This window comes from Apostichopus japonicus, chromosome 16 (genome assembly GCF_037975245.1).
Source record: "Apostichopus japonicus isolate 1M-3 chromosome 16, ASM3797524v1, whole genome shotgun sequence".
Lineage (NCBI taxonomy): Eukaryota > Metazoa > Echinodermata > Holothuroidea > Aspidochirotida > Stichopodidae > Apostichopus > Apostichopus japonicus.
The window spans coordinates 6840112-6867500 of record NC_092576.1 but is presented as its reverse complement, the minus strand read 5'-3'; the positions used below and the strand labels follow the sequence as shown (position 1 = coordinate 6867500).

Here is a 27389-nt window from a genome sequence, read left to right as displayed (position 1 = left end):
CGGGTACCGGGACACTGGTATTCTGGCGGTCAAATCTGACGTAGAACTCATTCAGCTGGTCGGGCAATGTGACATCATCGGTGTCAGCGGTTTTCGCGGGACCTTTGTATTGTGTGATCAGGCTCAAGTTCGACCAGAGAGCTTTAGCGTCACCCGATTCGAACTTCTCCTCAACCTTATCCCGGTACGTCCTCTTCGAGTCCCGGATAGCTTTCTTCAAATTTGATATGGCCTGCCGGTAGGATTCCGGATCGGTATTCCAGGAACGATAAGCAGCGTCCTTGGCGACGAGCTTGGACCGAATGAACTTATCAAACCATGGTTTGCTGTTCGGATATGACGTCACCGTTTTTGTAGGTAAACACTGTTCTTGACAAAAGCGTAAATACACCGTCACGGCGACAGTGAATTCATCCAGATCATTGTTACTCTTGAAAACATCCCAGTCAGTCCTATGGAAACAATCAATCAACTGATCGACCGAAGACTGGGGCCAAAGGATTACCTCCTTCTTGATCGGTTTAGATTGCTTGAGTTCTTGTTTGTAGGCCGGTATGAGCAGGACTACCGAATGATCCGATTTACCAAGACTGTGGCGTTCGACAGATTTGTAGGCTGATTTAACCTTGGAGTAACAATGGTCCAGAGTTCTCCTCCCGCGAGTCGGACAAGTAACGTGTTGTTTAAAGTTAGGGAGTACGGTCCTCAAATTAGCTTTGTTGAAATCCCCGGCAACAATTGAAAGAGTATCCGGATTTAAATTCTCGGCTTTGTAATGACGTTTGCGAGATCAGTAAGTGCCACCGTTGAATTGGCCCCTGGATGAATATAAACAGACGTCAAGGTCACCGATGAGAATTCCCTAGGTAGGTAAAATGGGCGACATTTGATAGTCAAATGCTGCAGATCCATGGTACAACCTCTCGAAATTGACTGTTTGACCCTTTTCTTTTACTGAAATTAGCACAGTATATACGTGACACTAATATTGAATTACTACCGACGTAACGGATAATCATTCAGATTGACGCCACTAGAAATTGCTATGTAATTGTAGAATATTATTCTTTCAACATTTCAGTTTAATTTTCAGAGACCTTCGACAAGTATACAGAATAGTCAGGATGATCGGTGAAGTCACATCCGCTGTACAATTGTGTAAAGATATTCACTCATCGATATCCCAAGTCAAGCAGACACTGTTCGGCAATAAGAAACAACAATGTGAGGATCTATGCAATGATACAAGATTTGTGGAAAACATTCTCAAAGATTTGACGAAAAAAATTAATGTCAACACCGACCCAGGTAATTATGAAGGAGGTAATATATGGATTAATAAGTGGTTAATCAACGGTCTAGCGTGCGTTACTCACAGGATTAATGCACGATCGGGGGATAATGCAAGTGATGCACGAGGGCGGAGCCCGAGTGCATCCAGCGATAGCATTCACACCCGGAGTGCATTAATCATGTGAGTAACGCACGCTAGACCGTTGATTAACCCCGTTCATTCATACACTACCATTTGGGGGAAAATCATAAAACAAAACATTTTTGATTACATATAACCAAAGATTTATTAAAGTGATGCCCCGTAATTTTACCGTGCGTTACTCACAGGATTAACCACGGTCAGCTGACCTGAATGGACCAATAGGATTTAGGAATCTTTACTAAGTATGAATGAACATACAAATATAGGGGTGGGGGCTTCCATCGTTGGCCGTGTTCTATAGGCTTCCTCTTCCCGCAGTCTTTGATCCTTATTAACAATCTTGCCTGACCCCCTCCCTTCCTTATAAATGTTATGCGTCGGCGTCCATATACGCGTTATCCTGCGAGAGTCCGGTGACTTTGTGAAATGTTTTACGTTCTTTGTGGAATACTATTTATTTTTTTTGATAATGTTGTTTAAATTTATTTATTTTCAATAATTATTTATGAAGGATTACTTGAAAACGTGCAGAATGCAAATAAAGATTTGCAGAAAATATTGACAGATGTCAGCGAACACACGTTGAAGAAATACCAGTTGAGAAAACGACATAAGCTGGGGAAGGTGATTTCTGCATCAAATAAGTCCCTGCAGAAAGTGAAGGAAAACTTGAAATTTGCAGTAGAGGTAGGTCCCATAGACTTAATCTTATTTAGTTTATTTGGTTTTATATAGGAAGATCTAGCGTAGAAAGTTTTATATTTATATAAATATACCTATTTTACTTAATATCGAAATTTGAGGTGGCCCAGGAATTTAAAGTAAAGCATTTGTGATGCTGAGGTAATGGGAGCGGGCTGCTATGTAAGGGGTTTGATGGTACTCCTTACTCCCCTTCCCTCTCCTTCCCTCCACCACTCCCGCCCGCCCGAAAAAAAGACATATAGTTAACATTTTAGACGTAAAATGGTGCATTATGAGGCATAGCTGGGTTATAATTTAAGATACAGGAAAGGTTGTGCTAATCATTATACTTTGGACAAAGAGGGGTGTGCATCACATTTGACTTTGAAATGAATAAGAAGCACCAACTTGACTTTCTGTTAAAACACACATCTATACATTGAAGCATGCAAAAAAAAAATGAGAAACCACATTTGAACCTAACTTTTTGTTATTTCAGTTATCCCAGGGTAGGCCATTCAATCAATCTTCCAGTGGCACAGTGACCGATGATTCAAGAGGTATATCATTTCTTCCTACTCTCTTCATTCTCCCTGCTTCCCTACTTTCCTGAGTCCCTGTTTCATTGCTATTCTGTCTATCTCCCACATGTCTCACGACCTCCCTGCCTAAATGCCTCCGTGACTCACTTTCTGTCTCAGTGCCTCCCTGATATCCTGCCTCCGTGCATTCATGCCTCCGTGCCTCCGTGCCTCCTTGCTCCACACATCCCCGCTGCACCCTGACTCCCTTCTCATCCCTGCTCCCTCACTTCAACCGATTCACAAAGAGATTACAGTAACCAATATCAATCTTAAAACTTTGTACCATCATAAAAACTGGATTGTGCTGAAAAATCGGATAAATCGGTAGCATGTGCTATTAGGTTAACAGTAAGAACTGAGGACGGTAATCCAAACAAATACATCAAACTAGATTTGTTGTGATTACACCAGGGCACATCCTCAGTTCTTCCTGTAATCCTAATAGCACATGCTACTGATTTTTAGCACGATCCAGATTTTACTCTAGTACAACACTCAAAGATGTACAGCAGTTACTGTGTTCTCTATGTGTATCGGGTGCTCCCTTACTCTCCCTTACCTCTGTTCCTTCCTCATTCCCCTCTGCCCCGTGGTTCCTGTTTACCTGTTTCCATGCTTTTCTGTCTATCTGACTCCCTGCTTAAATGCCTCTGTTACTCCCCTTCTTTCTGCCTCCTTTCCTCCTTGCCTCCGTACCCCCTGTCTCCTTGTCTCCCTGTTTCCATGCCTTCCCGCCTCTCTGCCTCATATCCTCCGTGCCTCCTTATTTTACTACCGCCCTGTCTACTTGCCTATCTGCTCCATACATCCCTGTTGTTTACTGACTCCCTGCTCTCTACCTTACTCTTCCTTATTTCTGTGCTTTCCTAAATCCCCCTCAATCCCCTCCTGCCCCGTGGTTCCTACATGTCCGGTTCCAGCTTCGATGCCTACCTCCCTACCCCATTTGTAGTACTAAAATCTGCTCAAATGTTTATCTTATTGACAGGTCACGAAACAACTGACAATAGTTATGAAATCAACGAAAGCTTACAGGAAACCAACGAACCTCCAACATTCCAAGAAATACCAGGCATAATCCAACCTCACGACGTCATCACGTTCAAAAATCAGATATTTATATTGATGGACGACGGAATCTACGCATATAACATAGCAGGAAACACGATAAAGCGTTGGGAAGAAACTGGTTTTAAACCATTTGCCGCAACTTTCCTGGGAAATACTTTATTTGTTACTGACAAGAAGAGTAAATGTGTCATAAAATTTGATGAATCATTGAATGAGAAGGAAAGGTTTGGTGAACATAACATGGAAGAACCTGCAGGTATTACGTCATGCGAGAGGGAAAATTGTATTTACGTATTGACAGGTAGGAAGAAAAAGTCGGCTCAAGTGGCCAAATTTACTTCCGATGGTAAGTATTTAGGTTGTTATTGTAGCGGTAGTCTGGAAGATCCTTGGTACATTAAGAAAAGTAGCTCAAATGAGTTTTTCATTTCTGACTTTGCAAGAATGGCAGTTGATGTTTATTCATATAATTTTAAATGCCGACTTTATACTGTAAAAACAAATAACCATTGCAGAGGAATGGACATAGATAACAAGGGTAACATTTATATTGCACTGAGAAATCCCGGATATAAAGCACAATACGAGTGTATCGTGCGCTACACTGAACCCAGGCAGAATAAGTGTGTAACATTGGAGGAAAGTCCAAAACCGTGGTTTTGGCAAAACAAGAACAAAAGTTTAGACTTTGTTCGTGGGCTGCACTATTACCATTGTCAAAATCAGAATTTTTTGATGGTTGTTGATGCTGGTAATAAACGCCTTAAAGTCATTTCATTGTGAAGCTTACAGAACGGCTACTATAAGTCTAAGCTTCTGTATTTGTTTTACAAATTTACGTTACATCGAAAAAGTGTAAGTGGGGGAGGGGGGAGGGTTAACTAAAATTGTTGGGGTTAATTTTGTGACGTTCTGTATTATTTGCCTTTCTTGCTGACGGTCCCTGTCTTTGTTTATTACGGTCAGTGTAATGACATCTCCTCCCACGCAAATACGATTGAAAACAAATGCACTGAGTGTGGTTCCGTGATATCACAGTAAACGGTTATATACGAGACATTAACACTTTGCGTCAAAGGAATTGCCCATTCATCAAATCAAAATGGATAAAGATCTTTACAACATGCAGTAGTCTCTTATTTGTTATTCCTTGCCGAAGGCAGAAGGAATCTATGAGATGGTGACGGCGTGTATATGGGCGTGGTAGGGTGTGCGTGCGTGTGTATACGCTCTAACTTCAGAAGGGTAACTAGGGTAGATTTCATATCTGGTATGTAGTTTCCCTTAAGAAGAACATGTTTGTTTTTTGGTATTTGTCAAAGGTCATTTTAGGTCAGCAAGGGTCAAAGTCTGAAAACTTTGATCCATCAATATCTCAAGAATTAAAAGTTGCCGAGAGTTCAATTGGGTGTGTAGCTTGCCGTCGGTAAGTATAGACGGTCTGTAGTGTTTTTCATGAATGTCAAATGTGATGTGAGGTCAACCGACGGAAACTGTGAAAATCATGTAAACATGCATGATATCTCAAGGATGATCACCTATTTAGTTCCTGTATTTGGCAAAAGGATTTCCTGTAATTGGTTCAGCGAGCCCTATTGTTTTCGATAGAGGTCAAAGGTCATTTTCGGTCAGCAGAGGTCAAAATGTAATATATCAAAAGTGCTATATCTCCAGAACCAGAACATGAACAATTTGATGTAGGTCAGAGTTCACTAAGGTCACCAGGTTTCAAAACTTGAACAGTATGTTAATACGGTATTTCCACATTGAAAACTGCAGTAGCTGGTACGTATGGCTATGGCTTCTTTATAGTGAGTACCAGAACCGTGTTATTTTTTGTGGTGGAGGGGTCGGGTTGTTTGGGTTCAGAAGAGGTTACACTCTGGAAATTTTAAACATGACATCATAAGAGTTTGATCAGATGTCATATTAGCATATAAGTTTCCTATAATGAGTACAAGAACCCAGTAATTCTTTTTAAGGTCAAATGCCATGTAAGGTCAGCAGTGGTGAAATATTAAGTCTTTAAAGTACTGTAGCTGGATAATTTTGTTTTTCAAGTTGAGAATTCTAATTTGCTTCATGTCAATGTTTGTTTAAGGCCAGCAGAACTCAATCCCTGAAACCCTATCTTCTTAGTTAGGGAGTGGCCAGTAATAAGCTTTGGTTTCAGCATGACATTTTGTGCAAGGACATGGTGTACAGGACAGCACATACTTGGTCAGTTCGTAATTGATATCAATTGTTTGTTATGCAATTGAAAATGATTTGCATTTTTAAGAACCTAATTAGTTATTCCTGAAAGCTTATACCATGTCAGGGTAATATTTCATTGCTCTCACTATCTTAGTATACATTCATTCTCTCACCATACTTAATTGGTAAAGGTTTAAGATGTTTTTTAAGGTGCCATTTGTAACTTAGTTTGATCAGAAATACTGCATTATATCTTAAACTGCTCAGAATTTCTCAATATTTAAGACCCCAGGGATTTACTTTGACACCAAACACTTGACTTTATCTTATTACAGTTGCCCTAAGGTTTTCAAACTTTACATTTACCTATTAGCAGATTGTTATCATTATCTTTCTTTATATCTTTGCTATAAGAGATTGCCAAAACACAAACAAAAAACACAAAAACAATATAAGAAAACAATATACAAAGAAAAAGAAAAAAAAAACAGGTTTTTAAACTTTCACATTTTACCTAAGCAGTTTGTTATCATTATCTTTCTTTATATCTTCCTTTATAAGGGTTTGCCCAACACCCCCCCCCCCCAAAAAAAAAAACAATAAATACATAAATAAATTTAAAAAATAAAGGTTTTCAAACTTTTACATTTTACCTAAGCAGTTTGCTATTATTATCTTTCTTTATTTCTTTCTTTATAAGGGTTTGCCAAAACACACAAAAAAAAACAGTAATCCAAAAAAAAAAAGGTTTTTAAACTTTCACATTTTACCTAAGCAGTTTCCTATCATTATCTTTCTTTATACCTTTCTTTATAAGGGTTTGTCAAAACACAATCAAAAAGCAATCAAAATAAAAAATAAAAAAAAATAAAGATTTTCAACTTTTACATTTTACCTAAGCGGATTGCTATCGTTACCTTTCTTTATATGTTTCTTTATATATTTCTTTATAAGGGTTTGCCCAAACACACAAAAACAAACAATAAAAATAAAAAAAAGAAAGATTTTCAACTTTTACATTTTACCTAAACAGTTTGCTATCATTATCTTTTTTTATAAGGGTTTGCAGGAAAAAAAACACTTGACCTTATCGTATTGCAGTTGCCTTAAGGTTTCAAACTTTTACATTTTACCTAAGCAGAGTTAACGGTTTGACCAAAAAAAAATATCTTTGTTGTTTTTGTCGACTCCAGTTGTCATTCGAGTGATTTTCCTACGACTAGTTCGTCGGCTTATATGTAAAGCAGACGAAAAATCCCCTCCTGTAGGATCGAAGACACAATTATTGTGTATGTGTGTATATGTATGTATGTATGTTTGTATGTATTTTAGATCCTCCTGCAAGCAGTAACTCGCGAAGAAGCCTCATTGGCTTATCAAAGCCGCAAGCTGACCGAAGTCAGTCTCTTAGATTCATATTTAACGTCCATGATTATGAATTGTTAATTGTCGACAACTCTGTAACTGGACGACATACATTAATCTTGGAGTGACTCGAACCGGGGACCTTATGATTGAAAGGCACCGGCATAAACCACTGAGCTAACACTCCTTAAGTGTTGTTGTGATCCTGTAAACAAATTAACATAAACATCCTATAAACATTGTGTTATCCTATAAACAAAAATTCGGGTTTAAGAGCAAACACAGGAAACCCTCGTCCCTTATTGGTCACGAATACAACAGAAGTATTACTTATCTGGGTCTGATCCATCCATTGAGGAACACAATTATTGTAGTCTTGATGCAAAACATGCCCGGATCAGATTCCTACGTTGAAAGTACTAGAGTAGTATAAACTTCCTGTTTCAAGACTCAACTCAAATTGATTAACAGACATTTCAGAAAGTATTATTCTATAGATGATCAGTACATTGAAGAAATTGTATTTCATTATGTAAGAGGGATTTTGACTGATCCTGACCATCCTCTCCATAAGTATTACACCACTCCACGTAGGTTGTATACCCTACCTCGTATGCGTACTGAACGCTTTAGACATTCTTTTTTTTTACCGAGGAGTATAAAGCTTTTGAACTGTCATATTACTAGATGATATATTTATCATATTTTTGTATATATATTTTGCATATTTTTAAGCTGCGGAATCCATGTTATTATATCTTCATTTTATGATTGATATCAATAAATTTTACTTTACTTTACTTTTACTTTACTTTAATTGTAAAACAAATTAAGGTCTGATCCTGAAGTGGTCAAGAAAACTGTTCTTTGAAAGCATTTCACATTCGACATAAGTGTGATTTCTTTCACCACCCCTACCCCCCCACCCTCCCCCTCCTTCCACCGCACGATTCTCTATATGCTAGAACTTAACTCCTCTTTGTGACATTGTAAAATATGGCAATTTTGCAGAAATTTCTCTCCAATTTTGGTCAAGGAACACAATTGTAGATTTGATGCGAAACATGTCCGGATCAGATACCTACATTTATTCCGACTACATCATTATACAGCCTTTCATGTTGATCCAGGGGAGAAGACCACAGAAACCCTACGAATTTCTGTTACCCACAACAATTAAAAGAGCGGCTGAAATCAGCCTAGTCCAATAGTTAGCTTTATCTGTATAAAAGAGAATGCTCAGAGACCATGTCCGATCCATATTATAGTTCCTGCGCGGTTCCAATATAAGGTCTAGAGTACAGTACATATATCATTACTTACTTTACAAGTTACTAGGTTGGAAGAACTCTCGAGGAACCAAAGCACATATCGTTATCAATCATGAAGACATTATACACATGACCGAATGAGAGAGACGCTCAGTGGCGTCGCCAAGGGGGGGGGGGGGCAGGGGGCACGTGCCCCCCTGGAAAACCCAGTGCCCCCCCATCTGAGATTTGGGTTGGTAAAAAAATTTATATATATATATATTGTTATATTCAACTCCCATCATCTGAGTTGGTTTTTCATAAGGACAAAGAAGCACAGTAATTCGTATTTTCTTCAAATGAGCTGCGAAAAAATGAAAAAGTTTATTCTTGAACGTCGGGTATCGAAGTCGTGACCTGCGCCATCACAACAGGTGTCGATATTTACATTGAATGTGTCAGTGCTCACGCCACACCAGCGGATATACACGTTCGCTTCGCGCGCGTATACATGACTGTGACAAGGGAGGGTACTGCAACATGTTGCCTTGGTCTGAGGTTGACAGGTTAGGAGCTGACGAAATGTGAGAATGTGAGGGTCCGCAGGCACCATACTTGCCTATATTTGTGGACCCATATATTAACCCTGTTGTGTAGGGGGTGCAGAGGTCATTTGAGGTTAGGTGCTTGTAGGAACGAATGGCGAATGTTCACACCTGCATACTGAGCCATACTCGATGTGTGATCATACTTTGGATTGCATGGTGAGATCCCTGATAGGAGCCAATAACGATGCTGGAACCTGTTACATCTTAACAGATAATGGGCGAAAACGAGAAAGATAAGAAAGGAGTCGGGGGTCATGCACACATTAATTCAACAAATGTAGGTTCTATTGATATAGGGTTAGGCATAATATCGACAGCATAAAACACTCGGGAAGTGCCGTTTCCGGCCATCTGGGGGTTTGAAAAACCCAAAAATTTCGTGAAACGCTCTGCGCCAACTGATGGTGGCGCTCCGCTTAGATAGTCTCTCCACATTAGCCCCCCCCCCCCCAATAATTTTCCCGTTCTGCCGGGCCTGGAGGGGCACCCCCTCCCGTTAGACCCCTCCCCCAGGACGGCGATCCGTATCCACCTAAGTGCCCCCCATCAAATGCTGGTGCCCCCCCTGTGCCCCCAGACTGAAAAGTCTGGTGACGCCACTGGAGACGCAATATAATTAATAATTATTTTCTCATACACGATTTGTTCGAAATGGTCACATGACTGTTTACATGACACCACAAGGAATAAAGGCGCTTTCAAAGTTCTTCACAACACCGGAGACACTTTTTCCGGTGCCTTTCAATCATAAGGTCCCGGTTCGAGTCACTCCCAGATTAATGTATGTCGTCCAGTTACAGAGTTGTTGACAATTAACAACTCATAATCATGGACGTTAAATATGAATGTGAGAGACTGACTTCGATCAGCTTGCGGCTTTGATAAGCCAATGAGGCTTCTTCGAGTTCCTGCTTGCAGGAGGATCTAATATACATGCATACATAATATTTGTGGCTCGCATGCCCGAGCGTAAAGAAGTGTGCATTTCAGAATACTGCCACCTTATTTTCCTTTTTTTTTGTTACGGCAAATCTTTAATCGTCTATGTAGCTAAGCAGCAGAGCGTACCTCTGTTCGCTAAATGGGAATCAACATTTCACAAACTCGATTAACTTACCGAACATACGTAACTTTTCATTTCTTTTTAGGAAAATAAAAAGCAACTTTTTTAGTTTTGGTTGAATTTTGTTGATTTATTAATGTAAATTTATTGAAAAGACGGTCTATTTACCAAACAATTTTTATTTAAGTTACCTGACTCTGCAGAGACTTGGCGATACACCACCTGAAAGTGTGTAGTTTTGATGATTTGTTTTGTGTATGTATATACTGCGCTAACAACTTTGGTATCTTATCCAGGCATCAAATATGCGTCGAACGCGAAAAGATAGCAACCGTGACTAACGTCAGTTATAAGTGCTCATCGAAATTATTGCGGAAATATTTTCTTTAGAATGTAAGCAACTTTTCTAATTCTTTGAGGGTATTAATTACATTTTAGTGAAATCTGATGGTTAATACGACTCCCGTTGGATTAAAACTGAATGTGACAATTCATCATCGCGCAAATGGTATCACTGCAGTTTCATCGTTATTTGTTAGGCTAGGCGTAGCCGGTTTCAGTTGTTTTCCGCATACGTTACTTTCCGCTGATTACTTTCCGCTGAAAAAATTCTTCTGCGGAAAACACCGATTTTTCACTTGCCTGTACACTATATTTTTCCGCAATTTTGAGATACCAAATTCAGGCAGGATGATTAAAATAACATGAGAAAGTATCAAAGAACGTCGATCAAGGATGGTTAGACTGAGTTCATGTCAGAAAAGTTAAGCTGCTTATAATTTAGAGGAGGCTTGGGGTGTTCGTAATTACGAATTATTAAAGAAGCATATAATACTGGGCAAAGGGACGCCCGCGTTATGAAGGATTGAGTATCTAATTAAGTATTAAATATTCGGCCCGCGTAATGATGGTTTAAAAAAAAGGTGTAAAAGGCGGTATCTTTGATTTTCGCTGGAAATAAAATGGCTGTATAAGTAAGCCTTACAGCCTAAGCTACAAGTACAACCTTACCTACTGTATCCTAAATCTAGTCTCGAAGCTACATTTTATCCTGTTACAGTCAAATCCTATCTTATCCATCTTCCTAAATCCTTCCATGTGCCTAATAATTTCAGTAAGTCATTCTGTTCCTCCCAAAAAGAAACGGTACTTTCCGTTGAAAAAAACGTTGTTTTCCGCTGACAAATTTGTTTGCGGAAAACACCGTTTTGTTTCAGCGGAAAGTAACGTGTGCGGAAAACAACGGTACCCGGCGTAGCCTACTGTACTAGGACTTCGTCTACGGGTGCTACTCCATAGGTCAAGTCTTTCTATAACGTCTAACTCAATATTCACCCATCAGTATAAATATCTTCAAATGGTTTCCAGTCACTGATGTTTTCCCCCTTTTTCTGGCTTCTTTGAACTTGCACGGTGTGATAATTTATCATCGGCCACTGTGCTTTACATAGACCCTAGCCTCAGTATACTACGAGGCTCTACAGGCTTGTAAATTGTAGTAACAGTATAGTTTTAAAGAGCCCAAATTAGGCTTGCATTATTTTAGCGTTCAGATTGAAACAATGTACTTTTCGATCATCATTTTATTTCAGGTCAGTGAGTGTCTGGTATGTCCAAACTTGCAAGAAACTTGCACAATGTTTACATTTTATTTTAAGAGGCTGTAGCCTAGCCTAGATAAAACAATAGTATTTGGGCAGGATAACAGTTGACCTATATTTAGACTTATCACTCTCTGCACTGTGAAGTTATGCCATAATTGTACAGTTAGATGAAAGAGAAAGTACTTCATAATTCCTGAAGGACTCTCCTTATGATTTACTCTTAGATGAGATATTGAACCAGACTACGGTTATTCCCTCATGTTATGGATGGAACAGGGAAATGTGGACTGATCCTGTTTTTCTCAAAGAATTGTTCAAATTCATTTCTGGAAATTCTCTCTATTAAATCTATTTTTGAAAGTGTCTTTACATCATCTTCTTTATCAACAGGTACTGTTGATGTAAGTAATCCTGATGTTATTCCCTTGATTCAGTAGGCCTACCATCTCAAAACATCTGTTGAGATTCCACATGTGGGCCACATCTTGACGACACTATGCAAGAAGTTCCAGTTAGAGTAGCAGTAAGGGTAAGTGGTAAGGATCAGAATTGCCAGTCACACACTGCCAGATTGAACAAGACACGACTCAACTCCACCTTGGTTACATGGACAATTATTATAGTCTGGCAGTGTGTGTGTGTGCATAAGACTAGGACGAATTCCCAGTACACCCAGTAGGTTCCAAGGGTTCTCCCCAGCCCATTTTAAGTGGGTAGAAACCTGCTTCCATTCTGGCATTAAGTTAAAAGATAGCTCTGCTAAGATGACATTGAACACACACACATGCAGTCACACAAACACAATAACTGCTCCAACTCATTCCATAGGTAAATAAACTTTGTAATTTCCTGGCAAACAATGGAAGAAATCAAACTAAACCTGCCCAGACTGCCTACTGTAGGTGTACTTGAGTGCTAACAAGATCAGTAGTATTACAATAGGTGAACATACAGCCAGCTAGATGGAATGAATGATGGCAGACTGGTGTGATGTGACTTGGATGAAAAAGTTAATATCATGTGCAATGGGATAGCAGCTTGCCTGATAGGAGGGGTCAAAGGAGGCTACTGTCCTGTTACCCCAGGCTTTCTTAGGAGACATGGGACAATTTGGAGGGCCATGCAAAATATCTAGAGAATCATTTATTCTCAATTTCATACACGACAGCCCCATGACCTGATTGTCTCAAGTGCCTGTTCTGGTAGTCAATGCCTCATATGGGACCAGAAGAAAGCTAGTTGTAATGATGTGGTATCTAGCAGGTTTAGGTTTAACAATTTTTAATAAAAAATCTAAAATTTCTATGTAACATATTTTTTGGGCAAGTTCGACTTTCAGTATCTAGTATTTAAATGTATCAGGAATCTTGTGAGCCAGTGTCTAATGTACATGTCATTTGTAAAGTCATAACAAAAACTATTTCACAGAATAGATTTGATATCATGAAATTTATTTTGACATTATTTTGACATCCCACTTGATCATGTCTTACAATTAATATTCTTTCCTGTTTTCTGCTTTCATATTACCCTTTGGGGTTAATTGTCTGAAGTAATAACCTCTTGTATAACAATTTGCTTTGTCAGGTCCGACCTTTGCTTCCCAATGAGAAACTTCATCACCACGAGCCCTGCGTTAAGGTCCTTTCTAAAGCAAATCAGATCGTGGTTGGGAAAGATAGGACCTTTACCTTCGATCAAGTCCTTTCAGGCAAAGTAGCTCAGGTAAAGTGCACAACCAGAGAAGGGGACAATAAAATGCCTTGTTGAGAAAATGTGCAAGGGGCCGGAATTGAAAAAATTGAGAAAACAAAATGTGATGGGCTTATTTTATGAAGATTAATTTTCTTTTCAGCATCTTTTTCTTAGAGGATGACTTAATCAATAAAATTTATTTTGATATTGTGTTGTAGGATGGTAAAAAAAATCTGCTTTTAGTCCAGGTTGTATTTATATACCACAATTAATGTTTGACCCTTTAAACATTTGAAAGTAATCAATGAAAGTGGCTGGACTACTAAGACTAACATACAGATCTTTAGGGCTCAGTTTCTTAGTTTCTTTCAAAACTCAATGTGTAAAGTCTGACATTGATTGCCTCAAATTATATTTTTGCAACCGTTTACAAAATTTTGACAAGAGCAAATGGTGTTGAATATCATCTGTTCTGAATATGAAGTTGAAACAAAATTGTTTTGGTCGAGTTAGAGACAATGGATTCAAATTAACATCTACAGTAGGAATGTACTAATGAGCTGACCTAACCATCCTTAAAGGCACATTCCAGATAATTTAAAAAAAAATTAAAAGCTGAATATATTGAAAACTGGACTTTGCTATAGTTGCACTAGAGTTAATGTTGAATAAACATTCATACCAAACAAATGAACAAGTTCACTGAGTGAAAGTCTAATCATTGCTGCTGGTCACCCTAGTGCTCCGTATTTGTGTAAAGTGACCAACAAAATACTCCGACCTGCCTGAAGATCCCTGAAGTGTATACGTACTGCAATGACATTACATAGATGCTGTAGCGTGTGGTCAAGAAACATTGACGGATAACAATAAACTAATAGGACTTGTCACTTTATTTTTTTCAGGACAATGTTTACAAAACGTGTGTTGATGCTCTGGTCTGCAGTTTCTTTGAGGGTTACAATGCTACGGTGTTTGCCTATGGACAGACGGTAGGCTGCTATACCGCTATATGTAACTCTAGCAAACTTGTCTATTAGCATCTCTTGGAAACTAAATTTCCGTTTGTCATTTCACCGGTGGAATAATTCCAAAGATAGCTCCTGTTTTTAAGCAATTTTGATTTGTGACGGTGATCAGTAAAATCCCTCAGTGTAGTAATATTAATTGAGGTGTAAATAGGTAGCTATGCTAAAACTGATTATCATATAGGAGGTATTCTCATCACAAATTCATATCATGTAATAATTTGATCCTCATTTTAAGAACCAAACATTGACGCTTAAAATCTTCAGGAATGTACTTTTGATAACTAATTTCTTGATTAATTTTGGGGGATAATGAAAATGTTGTTTTAATGGTTGAATCCATTTTGGCTTGAGTTTGGGCTTCATAAACTTTGTGCAATTTTTATCCGACTGTTAGGAAATCATATTAGTTTCATTAATCAAATTCAGGTCTTTGAGATTGCTAAATTTCTTAAAATATCTCAGCATTAATGACCACATCTAGATTAAATACTGCCTATATCTGTATTATATATATGTGGGTCACATTTCTTTCCCTGCAGGGATCGGGTAAAACTTTTACTATCGGGGGACATAACCTCACCTCACTAGCTGAGGAAAATTATGGTATCCTACCAAGGGCGATATCTCACGTCTTCCAAAAGATGCAGGTGAGTCCATTCAGCATTCCAATGTATTTAAGAAGACCAGCAAGTTCTTACCCCGCTCCTGGTTTTATTCAGCTTAGAAAATCAGCTTTGTACAATATTGACAGTTTCAAGGACAAAGACTATATACACAACATTTTCCATATCAAAGAGAAAACTATTGAAAAATTCACAAGTTTGTTTTGACTGTGTTCAGTCTTTATTTTCTTCTTTAATTTAATTACTTAGTTTTACAACTTTTGTATTATTATCTTTTTGTACTTGTTTTTGGTTTTAAAATATAAATAAATGAATAATAATGGAAAACTGGGATTGTAACCCAGAGTCACTGGTTGGAATGCTGTTCTAGCCATAAATTTCTTTGCTGGTTTCCATTATGATTATTTTTACTTAATTTTACTAATCGTATAATTGTCACTGTTTTCTTTCATTTTTAGTCTCTTTTTTTCTTTATCTTAAATTTATTTTGCTTCTAATTTTTTTTGCTTTTATTTCCTTTTGTTTTTCTGAATTAATTTCGTTTCCAGTTTTCCTTTAGCTTGTTTCCTAATTTCTGATTTTAGGAACACCCAAGCAGAGAGTTCAGTCTCCGGGCTTCGTACATCGAAATTTACAAGGAAGAACTGAGAGATTTGTTGGACTGGGAGACCAGCAGCAAAGATCTGACTATCCGAGAAGATGAAAAGGGAAATACCGGTGAGTTTGTAGCTGCAGATAATACTTTGGCTGATCGATGCTGGATACAGCATTGTCATTTGCCCTATTATGAGAGGATTAATGCCAAGTATCATAAAAGTTAAGTGTCAAAGGACAGTCTTAATACATCAAGGTAGGTATTTGTACCTGATGACATTTCTTGCAAAGTGATATTTTTTTATCAACCGGTTTTTAGTAGGTAACTAGTTTGACTTCAGGATTACAAGGTCATCTTTCCTGTTAATTTCACATGAAAATGTTTTTTTTTTCTTTGGCAGAGTGCAATGGAGGAGAGCTTTCAAAGCTATAATTAAAATTTCCATAATATAGTATAAAACACTTTAGATTTAAGAAATGGCAGATGTTTTAGTGGAAATACCTCATCTATATAGTTTGTATCATGACCATTGCGGATATATGTCTTTATGTAAGTTGCGTCGGTGCTACAAAGGTTTTCTCTCAAAGTATTGCCGAGGCAGTACAGAGATGAGCGCAGAATGGCGGATTAGAATTTGTGCATCCTGTTGGGTAACTTTTCATACTAAGCATTTTGGTGTTTGTCATTTTTTACTACTTCTTGTAAAGCACTGTAGCTTATTAGTGAATTTAAAGTGGAATTAATTAGCCAGAATTGCTACCAAGTTTAATTGCATGAGTATTCTTAACATTGAAACAGAGGACTTAAGGCAAAGCTATAACATGCTTGGGCTTGTTCAAGAGTGCTTGGGCATTTGAAATTTTGTCACAAAAATGTAAAATGAGAATTTTGTTATAGAAATTACCAGATTTTTACAAACTGAATCATATAAAGTTGACATTATTTCCTTCTTAAAGTTGTTATTGGTGCTACTGAGGTTCTCTGTCAGAATGTTGACGAGGTACTGAATTGTCTGGAAGTTGGGTCTGCCCACCGACACACGGGAGCCACGAATATGAACGAACATTCCAGCCGATCTCACTCCATTTTCTCGATGGCTTTAGGTGAGTAGTACTATATCCATGATCACTGCAATAATACCCAAACCGATCTCATAGAGTCCGGCTTTCGGAAGCAGTTTACTCTATTTAAATTTAAAGACTTTGTTTGTTTCTAAGGGGCATAAAAGGTACTGAAAACTCAACTTGACACAGTAAACTCTATTTTAGATAATAGCCTGTTTGATTTTTAAAGGGAATCCAAACTGAGCTTGTGGAAGTATGGAAAATAAAACTGGATTTGAAATTAAAGATATTTTTAAGTGGTTGATAGCATCGCAAACTTGGCTTGGCTCGTGTATTTATTCATTATTTGTAAACAGTGAACTCTATTTAAAGTTATAGACTCTTCGTAAAGTATTTTAGAAGGAAAACAATCTGAGCCTGTGGAAGTCTGGAAAATAAACTGGATTTGAATTTTTATAATTTACTGTTTGCAACTGATTTATCGCAACACAAACTCGGCTTGTGACTGTTCCAACAGTAAACTCTTCAAATTCTTAAATTCATTCAAATTTGTTCATAAAGTGATTAAAACGAATCCAAACTCAGCTTGCAACAGTAACAACGGAAAACTAAAATCTAACCAATCAACTTTGTTCCTATATGATTGAGAGCAATGTGGAGTTACAATTAGCTGCTTAAAGAATAAGTATAACGACTTCAGATGTAATTGAATGTATCAACAGGATGTAGGACAGCTCTAGACTATAGAGTTTCTCAATAGGTTGCCTGAGGTCCAACTCTGGCCTGCAAAAGATGAGTCTCGTCCGATCTAAAAAAAATCTGCCCTCAATCTTTCAATAATCATGTGCGAGGGTTCCTCATAGGTATCAGGCTGGAGGACCATATTGGCCTATGCTGCACATTGCTCACTCTAAACCATAGTGAGAGTTTAGTTCACTCCAATCAATGTGCCTCTCCCACAACCCCCCATTCCCCACTCTCCTACACCCCTGTAGAAAGATAAAAATGAAGAATCCCTGCAAAGAAAGTACAAACTAATTCACTTTGCCATTTAACTGATCAATTTTATCTCCAGTTACTGTAACTGATATTTGTAAATTGACCCTTCTTTCCATACAATCATTTCCTTTCAGAGCAGAGATGGTCCGTGCGTAAGGATGAAGATGATTCGCAAGAGGAGGAGGATGATGATGAGGATGACTCGTTGGATGAGGACAGCGGGATGCAGGTGCTCTCGGCAAAGTTCCACTTTGTTGATTTAGCCGGTTCAGAAAGAGCGCACAAAACCGGCAATGCTGGAGAGAGGTTTAAAGGTACAAAATCTGGCATGTCATCTGCGTCGCTTTTTGTTCATTACCCTCCCCCATCCCTCCCTACCCCTCCCTTTTGTTTTAAATATTTTGTCATTTTATAACAAGGAGACGATCTGGAGGCACAATCTGGTGTACTAACAGATTCCTTGTTGTTAAGTCTATTGTTAGGAAATACATTTATTTGTGTACTTGACAACAATGTGTATTCATAGCTTTCAGATATGCCCTTGCCCCACTCTCTCTCTGCAGCCCCTGCCTCAAAACCCAGACGGTCTGTGCATGTCAGGTTAAGCAACACTGTCTGAAACACAAAAACATTCTTTGTTTAAGAAAGTTTGATCAAAAAACCCTCCCAAACAGTTAATGTAGTAAGTGATAGCTGTGGTGTTGGCATTATTCTTGTTGACTAAAGTTTGATAACAAGTCTGTGAATTTGTCCCTGTTGTCTACCACAATGAAAATTAATGTTTGTAATTGACATCGATATATATATAGCGTTCAGTCAAGACTATTTTAGTGTCATAAATTAACCTTAAAATTAATTTAAATAATGGGAAACTGACTGAAAAAATTTAGACGATGGAATTTCTTGGCTCTTTTACATAAATCAATCCTTGTAAGAAGTACAAAAGAGTGACTTGAATTCAGTTCTTAAAAAAAAAAAAAAAAAGATGAAAGATGTACGAGTCACTTATATTTGATAGATTTAGTTTTTTTTTAAATTTCTTTCCATACCTGTCATCAGAATACTGCAGTTTTACATTTATATTTATCTGTTAGTTTGCTAAATATTTAAAACCCTGCTCCACAGAGAGTGTTTACATAAACAGCGGGCTCCTCTCTCTCGGAAACGTCATCAGCGCCCTCGGGGATCCAAAGAGAAAGGCAACCCACATTCCTTACCGAGACTCCAAGATTACGAGGATGTTGAAGGATTCTCTTGGAGGTAACGCCAAGACCTGTATGATCACCTGTATCAGTCCATCCAGCGTCAACTTTGACGAGACTCTCAACTCGTTAAAGTATTCTAATCGAGTAAGTGATGTTTCGCAGAATCTTCAGGCCATTTTGTTTATATGTCCAGAATGTTAGATATCAAACATTTCCAAGTTTAACATGGTAGCTGTGTTTTGTGACTTAAACCTCAGTGTGTGTTGATAGCGACCTGCATGTCTCGTTTATTTGTGTGTAGTTTATTATAGCATGTGATAGGTACTGTAGTTTAATGATTACCTTTGTATGCTTTTTAAGCTTAGGTAGACAGTAGGTGCATCAGCGTATTACCTTTGTGCCTTTTCTTAAACTGAGATAAGCAAGTAGTGAGACAGTGGAGGTATTTGTAAGGATATCCTTTTTGCCCCTGATGTAACCAATTGAGCATATGATATGTAGTTGTATGCTCACCTCTACATTTTCCTCAATTTAAGTACATGATTAGGCACTTGTGTGAGTAACTTTTTGCCCCTGCTTAAACAAACATATTAAGCATATGATATATAGTTGTATGCTTACCATTACATCTCACTTCAATTTAAGTACATGATTAGGTAGGTGTTTACCATTTGTGCTTCTAATTAAATTTAAGTATTTAGCATATGATATATACAGTACAGTAGTTGTATGCTTACCGTTACGTCTCTCTTCAATTTCAGTACATGATTAGGTAGGTGTTCACCGTTTGTGATTCTGATTAAATTAAAGTATTAAGCATACGATATGTAGTTGTACGCTTACCTTTGTGTCTCCCTTCAATTTAAGTACATGATTAGGTAGGTGTTCACCGTTTGTGCTTCTGATTAATTTAAAGTATTAAGTTTATGATATGAAGTTGTATGCCTCCCTTTGTACCAGTGTGCAAACTATATTTAAGTCATAGGTTATTGCATGCTTTACCTCTGCACCAGCATGTAAAATATATTTAAGTCATAGGTTATTGCATGCTTTACCTCTGCACCAGCGTGTTAACTATATATAAGTCATAGGTAATTCCATGCTTCACCTCTGCACCAGCGTGTTAACTACTGTATTTGTAAGTTATAGGTAAGTGCATGGTTACCTCTGCACCAGCATGTTAACTATATATAACTCATAGGTAAGTGCATGGTTACCTCTGCACCAGTGCTTCAATCTATAGGTAACTGTTTGATTACCTTCACAGGCCAGGAACATAAGGAACAAGCCGACAGTGAACCATGACAGACAGTCTAGTCGTATCGCTGCCATGCAGACAGAGATCCAGGCATTAAGGGATGAACTCCAGAGGCATCAACTGGGCACTGCGGCCACTCATAGGGTGAGGAGAGCCAATGAATAGGGTCGATTCCCATGTATCTTGAAGCAACTTTTAATTTGTTTTTGAAGGGGGGAATTTTTTTCGGCAATTTTTTCTTCAAATTATTTTTACTTTCGCAATTTTTCTTTTTTAAATCATTTTTTGGTCAATTTTTTTTTACCTGAAAAATATTAAAAATTGTGTGGTTGAAAGAAAGAGGTACTTTAATGATAGATTCTGTGTACTGTTCAAAAGAAAAACTGCCAATATTAAAAATGTATTAAAATGTAAGCAAATGAATAATGGAAAACTGACTGGGGCATTTGAGACAATTGGAGAAAATAGAAATTTATAGCTGGAACAGGATTCAAACCAGTGACCTCTGGGTTACAAGCCCAGTGCTAGCCATAAATTTCATTCCTATATTCAAAGTTGAATAAAAGCCAGTGTAGCTGTAGAGTTGTTGGTTCATCCCAGGTAGTGAATTTATTGTACAAAGAAGAAGGGTGCTGTTGCTTGAGAGCTGGAAAGCAAATAACCGGAAATCACAAACAGAGAAATTTGTAGAGGCTTGTACACCCCAAAAATGAAGTGTAAGCAAGGAATTATTTGCCAGGGTTTTTCAATAATTACACCATTGGCTGTTAGCCTTGTTAATTGAGAACTTATAACGATTTTACCTGTTAAAAGTTTTGACTGGTGGTCATGACTTGTTATGATATTATTGAGTTCATCAAACCATAAAATTCTGTGCAATGTGCACATCGTATATGGTTTGTTTTGAAAATATGAAATTATCCTGTTCTTATTTCTGTCCAAAGAGACTGAAATATTTCATCAGATGGCTATAAATTATTTTGTTAACTTTAAGTATTAACTTTGTAGCTGCAACAGGGTTAATTTTTACTGAAAAGTATTTTTTTTTTTTTTTCGTTGATTTTCTTAGTCGGATCTGTCAGAACCAGTTTCGGAACTTCAAGCTAAACTTAAACGGTAAGAATTTATTGGTATATCTCGATGGTTTTACAATTTTTCCTCTTTCCAACTTTGGGGGCAGATGACAAATTGAATGTAATAGTTGATATATATTTTTACCATCTTTAGGACATCTGTTGTTGGAAAAACTTATGATAATATTTTGACCAGCATTGCTCTGCAATTTGTTTTGCTTATCCTGAAGTTTGTTAGCTTATTCTGAGGTTCTAAATTTTCTAGCGTATAAGCACCTTCCACCGGGTACCAATACCCAGCTCTACTGGAGTGTACATTTCGAGTACTAGGTACATTTTCGAGTACCAGGTACATTTTCGAGTACCAGGTACCTTTCGAGTACCAGGCACATTTCCAGTACCAGGTCATTTCGAGTACCAGGTATTTTTTTGAGTACAGAATACTGTTAAAGTACCAAAACACTGCAAAAAATGCAATATGGTTTCATGACTTTGATAACTTGTAATCTTACTGCAATTATGGTCAGTGGGCAAGAACAAAACTTTGGGTAACTTAAAACTAAAACGCTAAAGTTTTCTTATGTACAGGCAAGTGCAAATTCTGAAATAAAACGTTGATTTCTCCGCAGTTTTGCATCTCAGTGCGCGCGGTATCGTGTCTGTTCCGACGAAGCGGTGAAGATATTTAGCAGTCTGCAGCAGACCTCTGCCGTCTCGGGCAAACAGCTGGCCTCTCTTCAGAATTGGATCGACATTAAGACAGAGATCGACGAGGCCACAGAGGACCTGGAAAAGTTTGTTGAAGTCGACCAGAGCGTCGAGGCCAAAATCTCTCATTTGCAGTCTAAACTGAGAAAGGTAAAAAAAAGAAAAAACATGGTTAAAACTGCACAGAGTTATGGAATGTTATCAATAATACTTGTTTGCTGTTAAAAAATTGCCAGTGCCATCATTTCTACCGTTGTAAGTAGCCCAATTTATTGTTTTAATGGCATTTTCTATTGTATTCTTGATAATGAGATGGAAATATTTACAGTAATTCTCATTCATCTGTCTCACCCCCTCATCCATCCCCCTCATCCCCCACCCCCCCCCCCCTCCAACACACTCAAAAACAATGCACTTGGTCACTGTTTACATGTTTAGAGCAAATTGGCTGATTCTTACATTGGACCACTCACTGTTATATCATCTAGCCATCCAGTGTAGTATTCTGGTCTGTTACTGGAGAGTTTACTCTCGAACTAAAAAAACATAACAATTTTGAAATTCAAAGATCAGAGTAACTTGCCTTGTTTCCCTCCCCCACCCCCCCCCCCCACCCCCATGGCTACTGCATAGTGTCACTTTTGTACTTTGAGCAAATTCATACTGTACCAATCATTGCCATAACAATTAAGCCACACTAGCAATTTTTTTTTTATTGTTGCCATGGTGACTGCTGTTCTTTTCTCTCTCATCACAGTACCACCTCCTTTTTGTTTGCCAGTTTTTATTGATCCTTCACAAAGATAACCCATTCTCTCCCACCCACCCTCTTTCTCTCTGTCTGTTGTAGGCCCTCAGTGACTTGGCTAGTGACGAGGAAATCTTTGCCGAAAAGCAACGACAGAATACCAAATTGAAAGATCAGATTGAAGATGCTGTAAGTATTTCTACTTTCTGACAAAGTTTGAAGTCTTTCCATCCTAGGCGGTAAACGTAACAGGGAGATAGATAGCATTTGTGTGTTTACAACATAACATTCTCCAACCAATGGCGGAAACTAGAGTTCTTCGAGGGGGGCTGGGAGGCATGTATTGGTAGAAACTGAAATTGCTAAGAAGTATCCTTGGATAAGGAAACGTCACTAGCAAGTACTGCGTAGAGTTTCCTCCAATGTGTACCTTGTTTGATCAAAGTTCGACTTGCAGCTTTTTTAGTTCATACAACGGGTCCTAGTACCACTCCATAGCAATGCCTCTTCTGACTTAACAACATGCTTATGTGCACCATCCAGTAGCTTAAGATTAACAACATCAGAAAAGACTGTTCCAGGCAAAAATTATAGATGCAATCCAAATACAATTATATGAAAGGCTCTTCAAGTTCTTGCATGCATTACTAGATATTAAACAGACTGACTATGTGCATCTCCTGATTGGTTGTCCTAAAGACCAGACTATTCTTCAATGTATATCCTCACACACCTGCTCTCTAGGAAAGGCGATATACTACGGCCAGCGAGAAGTTTGCAGCGGCCGAGAGTTGTATCAAGCAGCAGGAACAGAGACTGGTTGAACAGCAGACTAAACTAGCAGAGATGCAGCAGCTTATCAACGGGATGCAGACAGAGGTAGGGCAAGATGAAGAAGGGTGTTTGGGAGGCAGAGAGGGGTGGGGAGGGATGGAGGAGGGGTGGAAGATGGGACATTGGTTGAACAGCAGACTAAACTAGCAGAGATGCAGCAGCTTATGAGAGGATGCAGACAGAGGTAGGGCAAGATGAAGAAGGGTGTTTGGGAGGCAGAGAGGGGTGGGGAGGGATGGAGGAGGGGTGGAAGATGGGACATTGGTTGAACAGCAGACTAAACTAGCAGAGATGCAGCAGCTTATTAGCGGGATGCAAACAGAGGTAGGGCAAGATGAAGAAGGGTGTTTGGGAGGCAGAGAGGGGTAGGGAGGGATGGAGGAGGGGTGGAGGATGGGACATTGGTTGAACAGCAGACTAAACTAGCAGAGATGCAGCAGCTTATTAGCGGGATGCACACAGAGGTAGGGCAGAATGAAGAAGGGTGTTTGGGAAGCAGAGAGGGGTGGGGAGGGATGGAGGAGGGGTGGAAGATGGGACATTGGTTGAACAGCAGACTAAACTAGCAGAGATGCAGCAGCTTATTAGCGGGATGCAAACAGAGGTAGGGCAAGATGAAGAAGGGTGTTTGGGAGGCAGAGAGGGGTGGGGAGGGATGGAGGAGGGGTGGAAGATGGGACATTGGTTGAACAGCAGACTAAACTAGCAGAGATGCAGCAGCTTATTAGCAGGATGCACACAGAGGTAGGGGGCGAGATTTAGAAGGGTGTTTGGGAGGCAGAGAGGGGTAGGGAGGGATGGAGGAGGGGTGGAGGATGGGACATTGGTTGAACAGCAGACTAAACTAGCAGAGATGCAGCAGCTTATTAGCGGGATGCACACAGAGGTAGGGCAGAATGAAGAAGGGTGTTTGGGAAGCAGAGAGGGGTAGGGAAGGGTGGAGGAGGGAATACTGGTGAACAGCAGACTAACATAGCAGAGATGCAGCAGCTTATCAGCGGGATGCAGATATAGGTAGGGCGGGATTTAGAAGGGCATTTGGGAGGCAGAGAGGGGTAGGGAAGGGTGAAGGTGGGGTTTATGGGATGCACTAAGAGGTAGGAAGGGATGCAGAATGGGTACATGGTAGTCAGAAAGGGGTGGAGAATAGATGAAGAAGGGTGTATGGGAGGCATTAAGGAGTATGTAAGACTGAAGGAGGGGTTTATGGGAGGCTATAAGTGGTAGGGAGGGATGTGGAAGGGTGTTAGGGAGGCAGAAAGGGGTGAAGATGGGGTTTATCGGAGACATAAAGTAGGAGGTAGGGGTGAAGGATGGTGTATGTGAGGCAGAAATGCAAGTGGAATTTGCATTTGCCAGTAGATAAAAAAAACTTAAACCCATGATAAGTCGGTTCACAACTGTCAGTAAAAGAATCACCCGTATGATTTTCTGTCTCTATCATAAGCCTGTATTACCTATTATTGTACTGCTGATCTCAAAAGCCTGTACAAATAACTCTTGTGAGTTGTAATTTCAGGAAAATGCAAGTGTGAACTTGATTTCAGCCGCCCAGTAGATGTTTTTAAGCCCTGACATTTGTTAGCTAATGGCTCGAAATTGTGAAATCTGATGCCTGCATACTTGTATGTAATTATCATAATAACCACACAAGAGAGAAGGGCAGCAAATCGGCATTGGTTTAAGCCCTGCACTGATATGTAACCATACATTTTGTTACGTGTGCGTATATTATACAATTAAATGTCATTATCGATCCATCCATATTATCAACATTTCAACTGGCTAAAATTCTGGACTTTATTAACATCCAACAGAAATCCATCCAGGACGGGTTGCCAGTTCCGTCCAATCAGAGCATTACCTCACTGGTCCCTCCAATAGCCGCACCCAGACCGTACTCTGTCGCTGCAGACGGTGTCAGGACGCATAGAGACCGCCCTCACTCCAGGAGACTGCATTCTAGTCCTCCAATCGTAAGTCTTTTCATGAAAGGTTGTCGTAGTTACGAGACATTTTAGGTACTAAGCAATATCAATGCGGTTCAGTGTGATGGTTTAATACTCTGTTTACTATATCAGGCCTCCTATTCAAGATGGTGTGAGCATTAAATTGTTTGTCTAACATAGTGTTGCCAGACAATATGTTCTGAAAGGAGTGTTTTATTACAGAAAAGTGCTAGTTATATCATGCCGTGATTCGACCATTAAAAAGCAGTCCTCAACAATCCCTTAGTAACAGAATTATGAGTGAACAAAAACATATCAACGAATGATAGTTGCATTTCCTAGCAAAATCACACCATTAAAATGATCTAAATCCAGTCGTTTAAAGTTTCGTTTAGTTATGAAATCTCTAAATCATGTGTCACTTTCTGCTTTGGTCTTTCAGAGTTCCTGCAGTTTTTGGTTTCCCAAATAGTTTAACTGGGTATTAAGGGTAATATGTGCCTCTTGTTTTACTCTTTTCAGTTTTCCATAGATAGAATCGTACAGGGTTTTAAGGCTCGTAATCAGCTGATAGTCCAGGAGTTACAAGACAGCGATGAGGTCCTGCAACCAGAGATGTGGGATGAAGATGACCCATCAGATGATGAAACGAGAGACAGGTAGAAAGACTGGAAGGGTAGCAGGGAGGAAACAGCTGGATGGAGATGAGACCAGAGAGGAGGGGAATAGATGGGGCATGTAGGGTAGCAGAGAGGAAACAGCTGTGATGGAGATGAGACCAGAGGGTGGGGAGGGATGGGGCATGTAGGGTAGCAGGGAGGAAACAGCTGTGATGGAGATGAGACCAGAGAGGAGGGGAATAGATGGGGCATGTAGGGTAGCAGAGAGGAAACAGCTGTGATGGAGATGAAACCAGAGGGGAGGGAATGGGGCATGTAGGGTAGCAGGGAGGAAACAGCTGTGATGGACGTGAGACCAGAGGGAGGGGAGGGAATGGGGCATGTAGAGTAGCAGGGAGGTAATAGCTGTGATGGAGATGGGACCAGAGGGGAGGGAATGGGGCATGTAGGGTAGCAGGGAGGAAACAGCTGTGATGGAGATGGGACCAGAGGGGAGGGAATGGGGCGTGTAGGGTAGCAGGCTGGAAGTTGGGGGGGTGGAATAATAAGGAAAATAAGAAAAGCATAGTGTTAGCTTAGTAAATGCAAATAATACATTTGAGGTAAGGGGTTGATGGCAATGAAAGAACACATCCTGAAACAATCTATTAGAACCATTTTTAGAAATATAATTTATTTGATACATATGAGAACTAGGCACCTGTGTAATGTATTACAGTACTATTTTATTATTTTACAGTATTATTTTATCACTTTCTGCTCTCCTAGGGAACTAAGTCGGACTTACAACCGAAATAGTTCGAAAAATGCCAAGAATGCTGCACTCAAGAAAACCAACATCTTAAAAATCTCCCGGAAAAATTCTAAGGAAGGTTAGTCTTGTTAAAGTCTAGTCAGTTTTAGGGATGCATTATGTTCATAATTCGTAGTGTGTTACTTCTGTATTTATGGAGGAACACAACTTTGCAGAAACATCGAAACAAAGCAAGGCTTACATTTTACCTTGAAGCTCTCGGTAGGAAGAGAAGGTACGTAGCTATTGCTACCAGTCAGTTTAAAGTTCCCAATGAGCATTATTAAGACTGTCTGTTAACCTCAGACATTTATTGGGAAGAGTAGCAAAA

General features: G+C 39.1%; 2 protein-coding genes across 9 annotated transcripts in view; both read left to right on the top strand.

Annotated features, from left to right (window-relative positions):
• LOC139982618 (uncharacterized) overlaps nucleotides 1-6574 on the top strand; it is an 85157-nt gene extending 78583 nt beyond the window's left edge. For 2 of the 5 annotated variants that reach the window (XM_071995584.1, XM_071995583.1), the window contains one exon: nucleotides 3695-6574. In XM_071995584.1, coding sequence (XP_071851685.1) covers nucleotides 3695-4560 — 866 coding nt within the window. In that variant the 3' untranslated portion in view covers nucleotides 4561-6574. Of the gene's footprint in view, nucleotides 1-1081; nucleotides 1309-1949; nucleotides 2126-2621; nucleotides 2683-3694 lie in introns of all 5 variants that reach the window. The other 3 variants (XM_071995587.1, XM_071995585.1, XM_071995589.1) reach the window with 3 other exon arrangements.
• Nucleotides 1-27389, top strand: part of LOC139982601 (kinesin-like protein KIF27) — a 105605-nt gene that overhangs the window by 62761 nt on the left and 15455 nt on the right. The window contains exons 1-18 of one of the 4 annotated variants that reach the window (XM_071995535.1): nucleotides 10523-10652; nucleotides 12254-12392; nucleotides 13451-13588; nucleotides 14464-14550; nucleotides 15129-15236; nucleotides 15797-15929; nucleotides 16764-16910; nucleotides 18005-18184; nucleotides 18996-19219; nucleotides 20343-20477; nucleotides 21403-21449; nucleotides 22036-22264; nucleotides 22965-23051; nucleotides 23607-23722; nucleotides 24422-24440; nucleotides 25514-25672; nucleotides 26168-26304; nucleotides 27034-27137. In XM_071995535.1, coding sequence (XP_071851636.1) covers nucleotides 12360-12392; nucleotides 13451-13588; nucleotides 14464-14550; nucleotides 15129-15236; nucleotides 15797-15929; nucleotides 16764-16910; nucleotides 18005-18184; nucleotides 18996-19219; nucleotides 20343-20477; nucleotides 21403-21449; nucleotides 22036-22264; nucleotides 22965-23051; nucleotides 23607-23722; nucleotides 24422-24440; nucleotides 25514-25672; nucleotides 26168-26304; nucleotides 27034-27137 — 2083 coding nt within the window. In that variant the 5' untranslated portion in view covers nucleotides 10523-10652; nucleotides 12254-12359. Of the gene's footprint in view, nucleotides 1-10522; nucleotides 10653-12253; nucleotides 12393-13450; nucleotides 13589-14463; nucleotides 14551-15128; nucleotides 15237-15796; nucleotides 15930-16763; nucleotides 16911-18004; nucleotides 18185-18995; nucleotides 19220-20342; nucleotides 20478-21402; nucleotides 21450-22035; nucleotides 22265-22964; nucleotides 23052-23606; nucleotides 23742-24421; nucleotides 24441-25513; nucleotides 25673-26167; nucleotides 26305-27033; nucleotides 27138-27389 lie in introns of those variants that run through there. The other 3 variants (XM_071995532.1, XM_071995536.1, XM_071995533.1) reach the window with 3 other exon arrangements.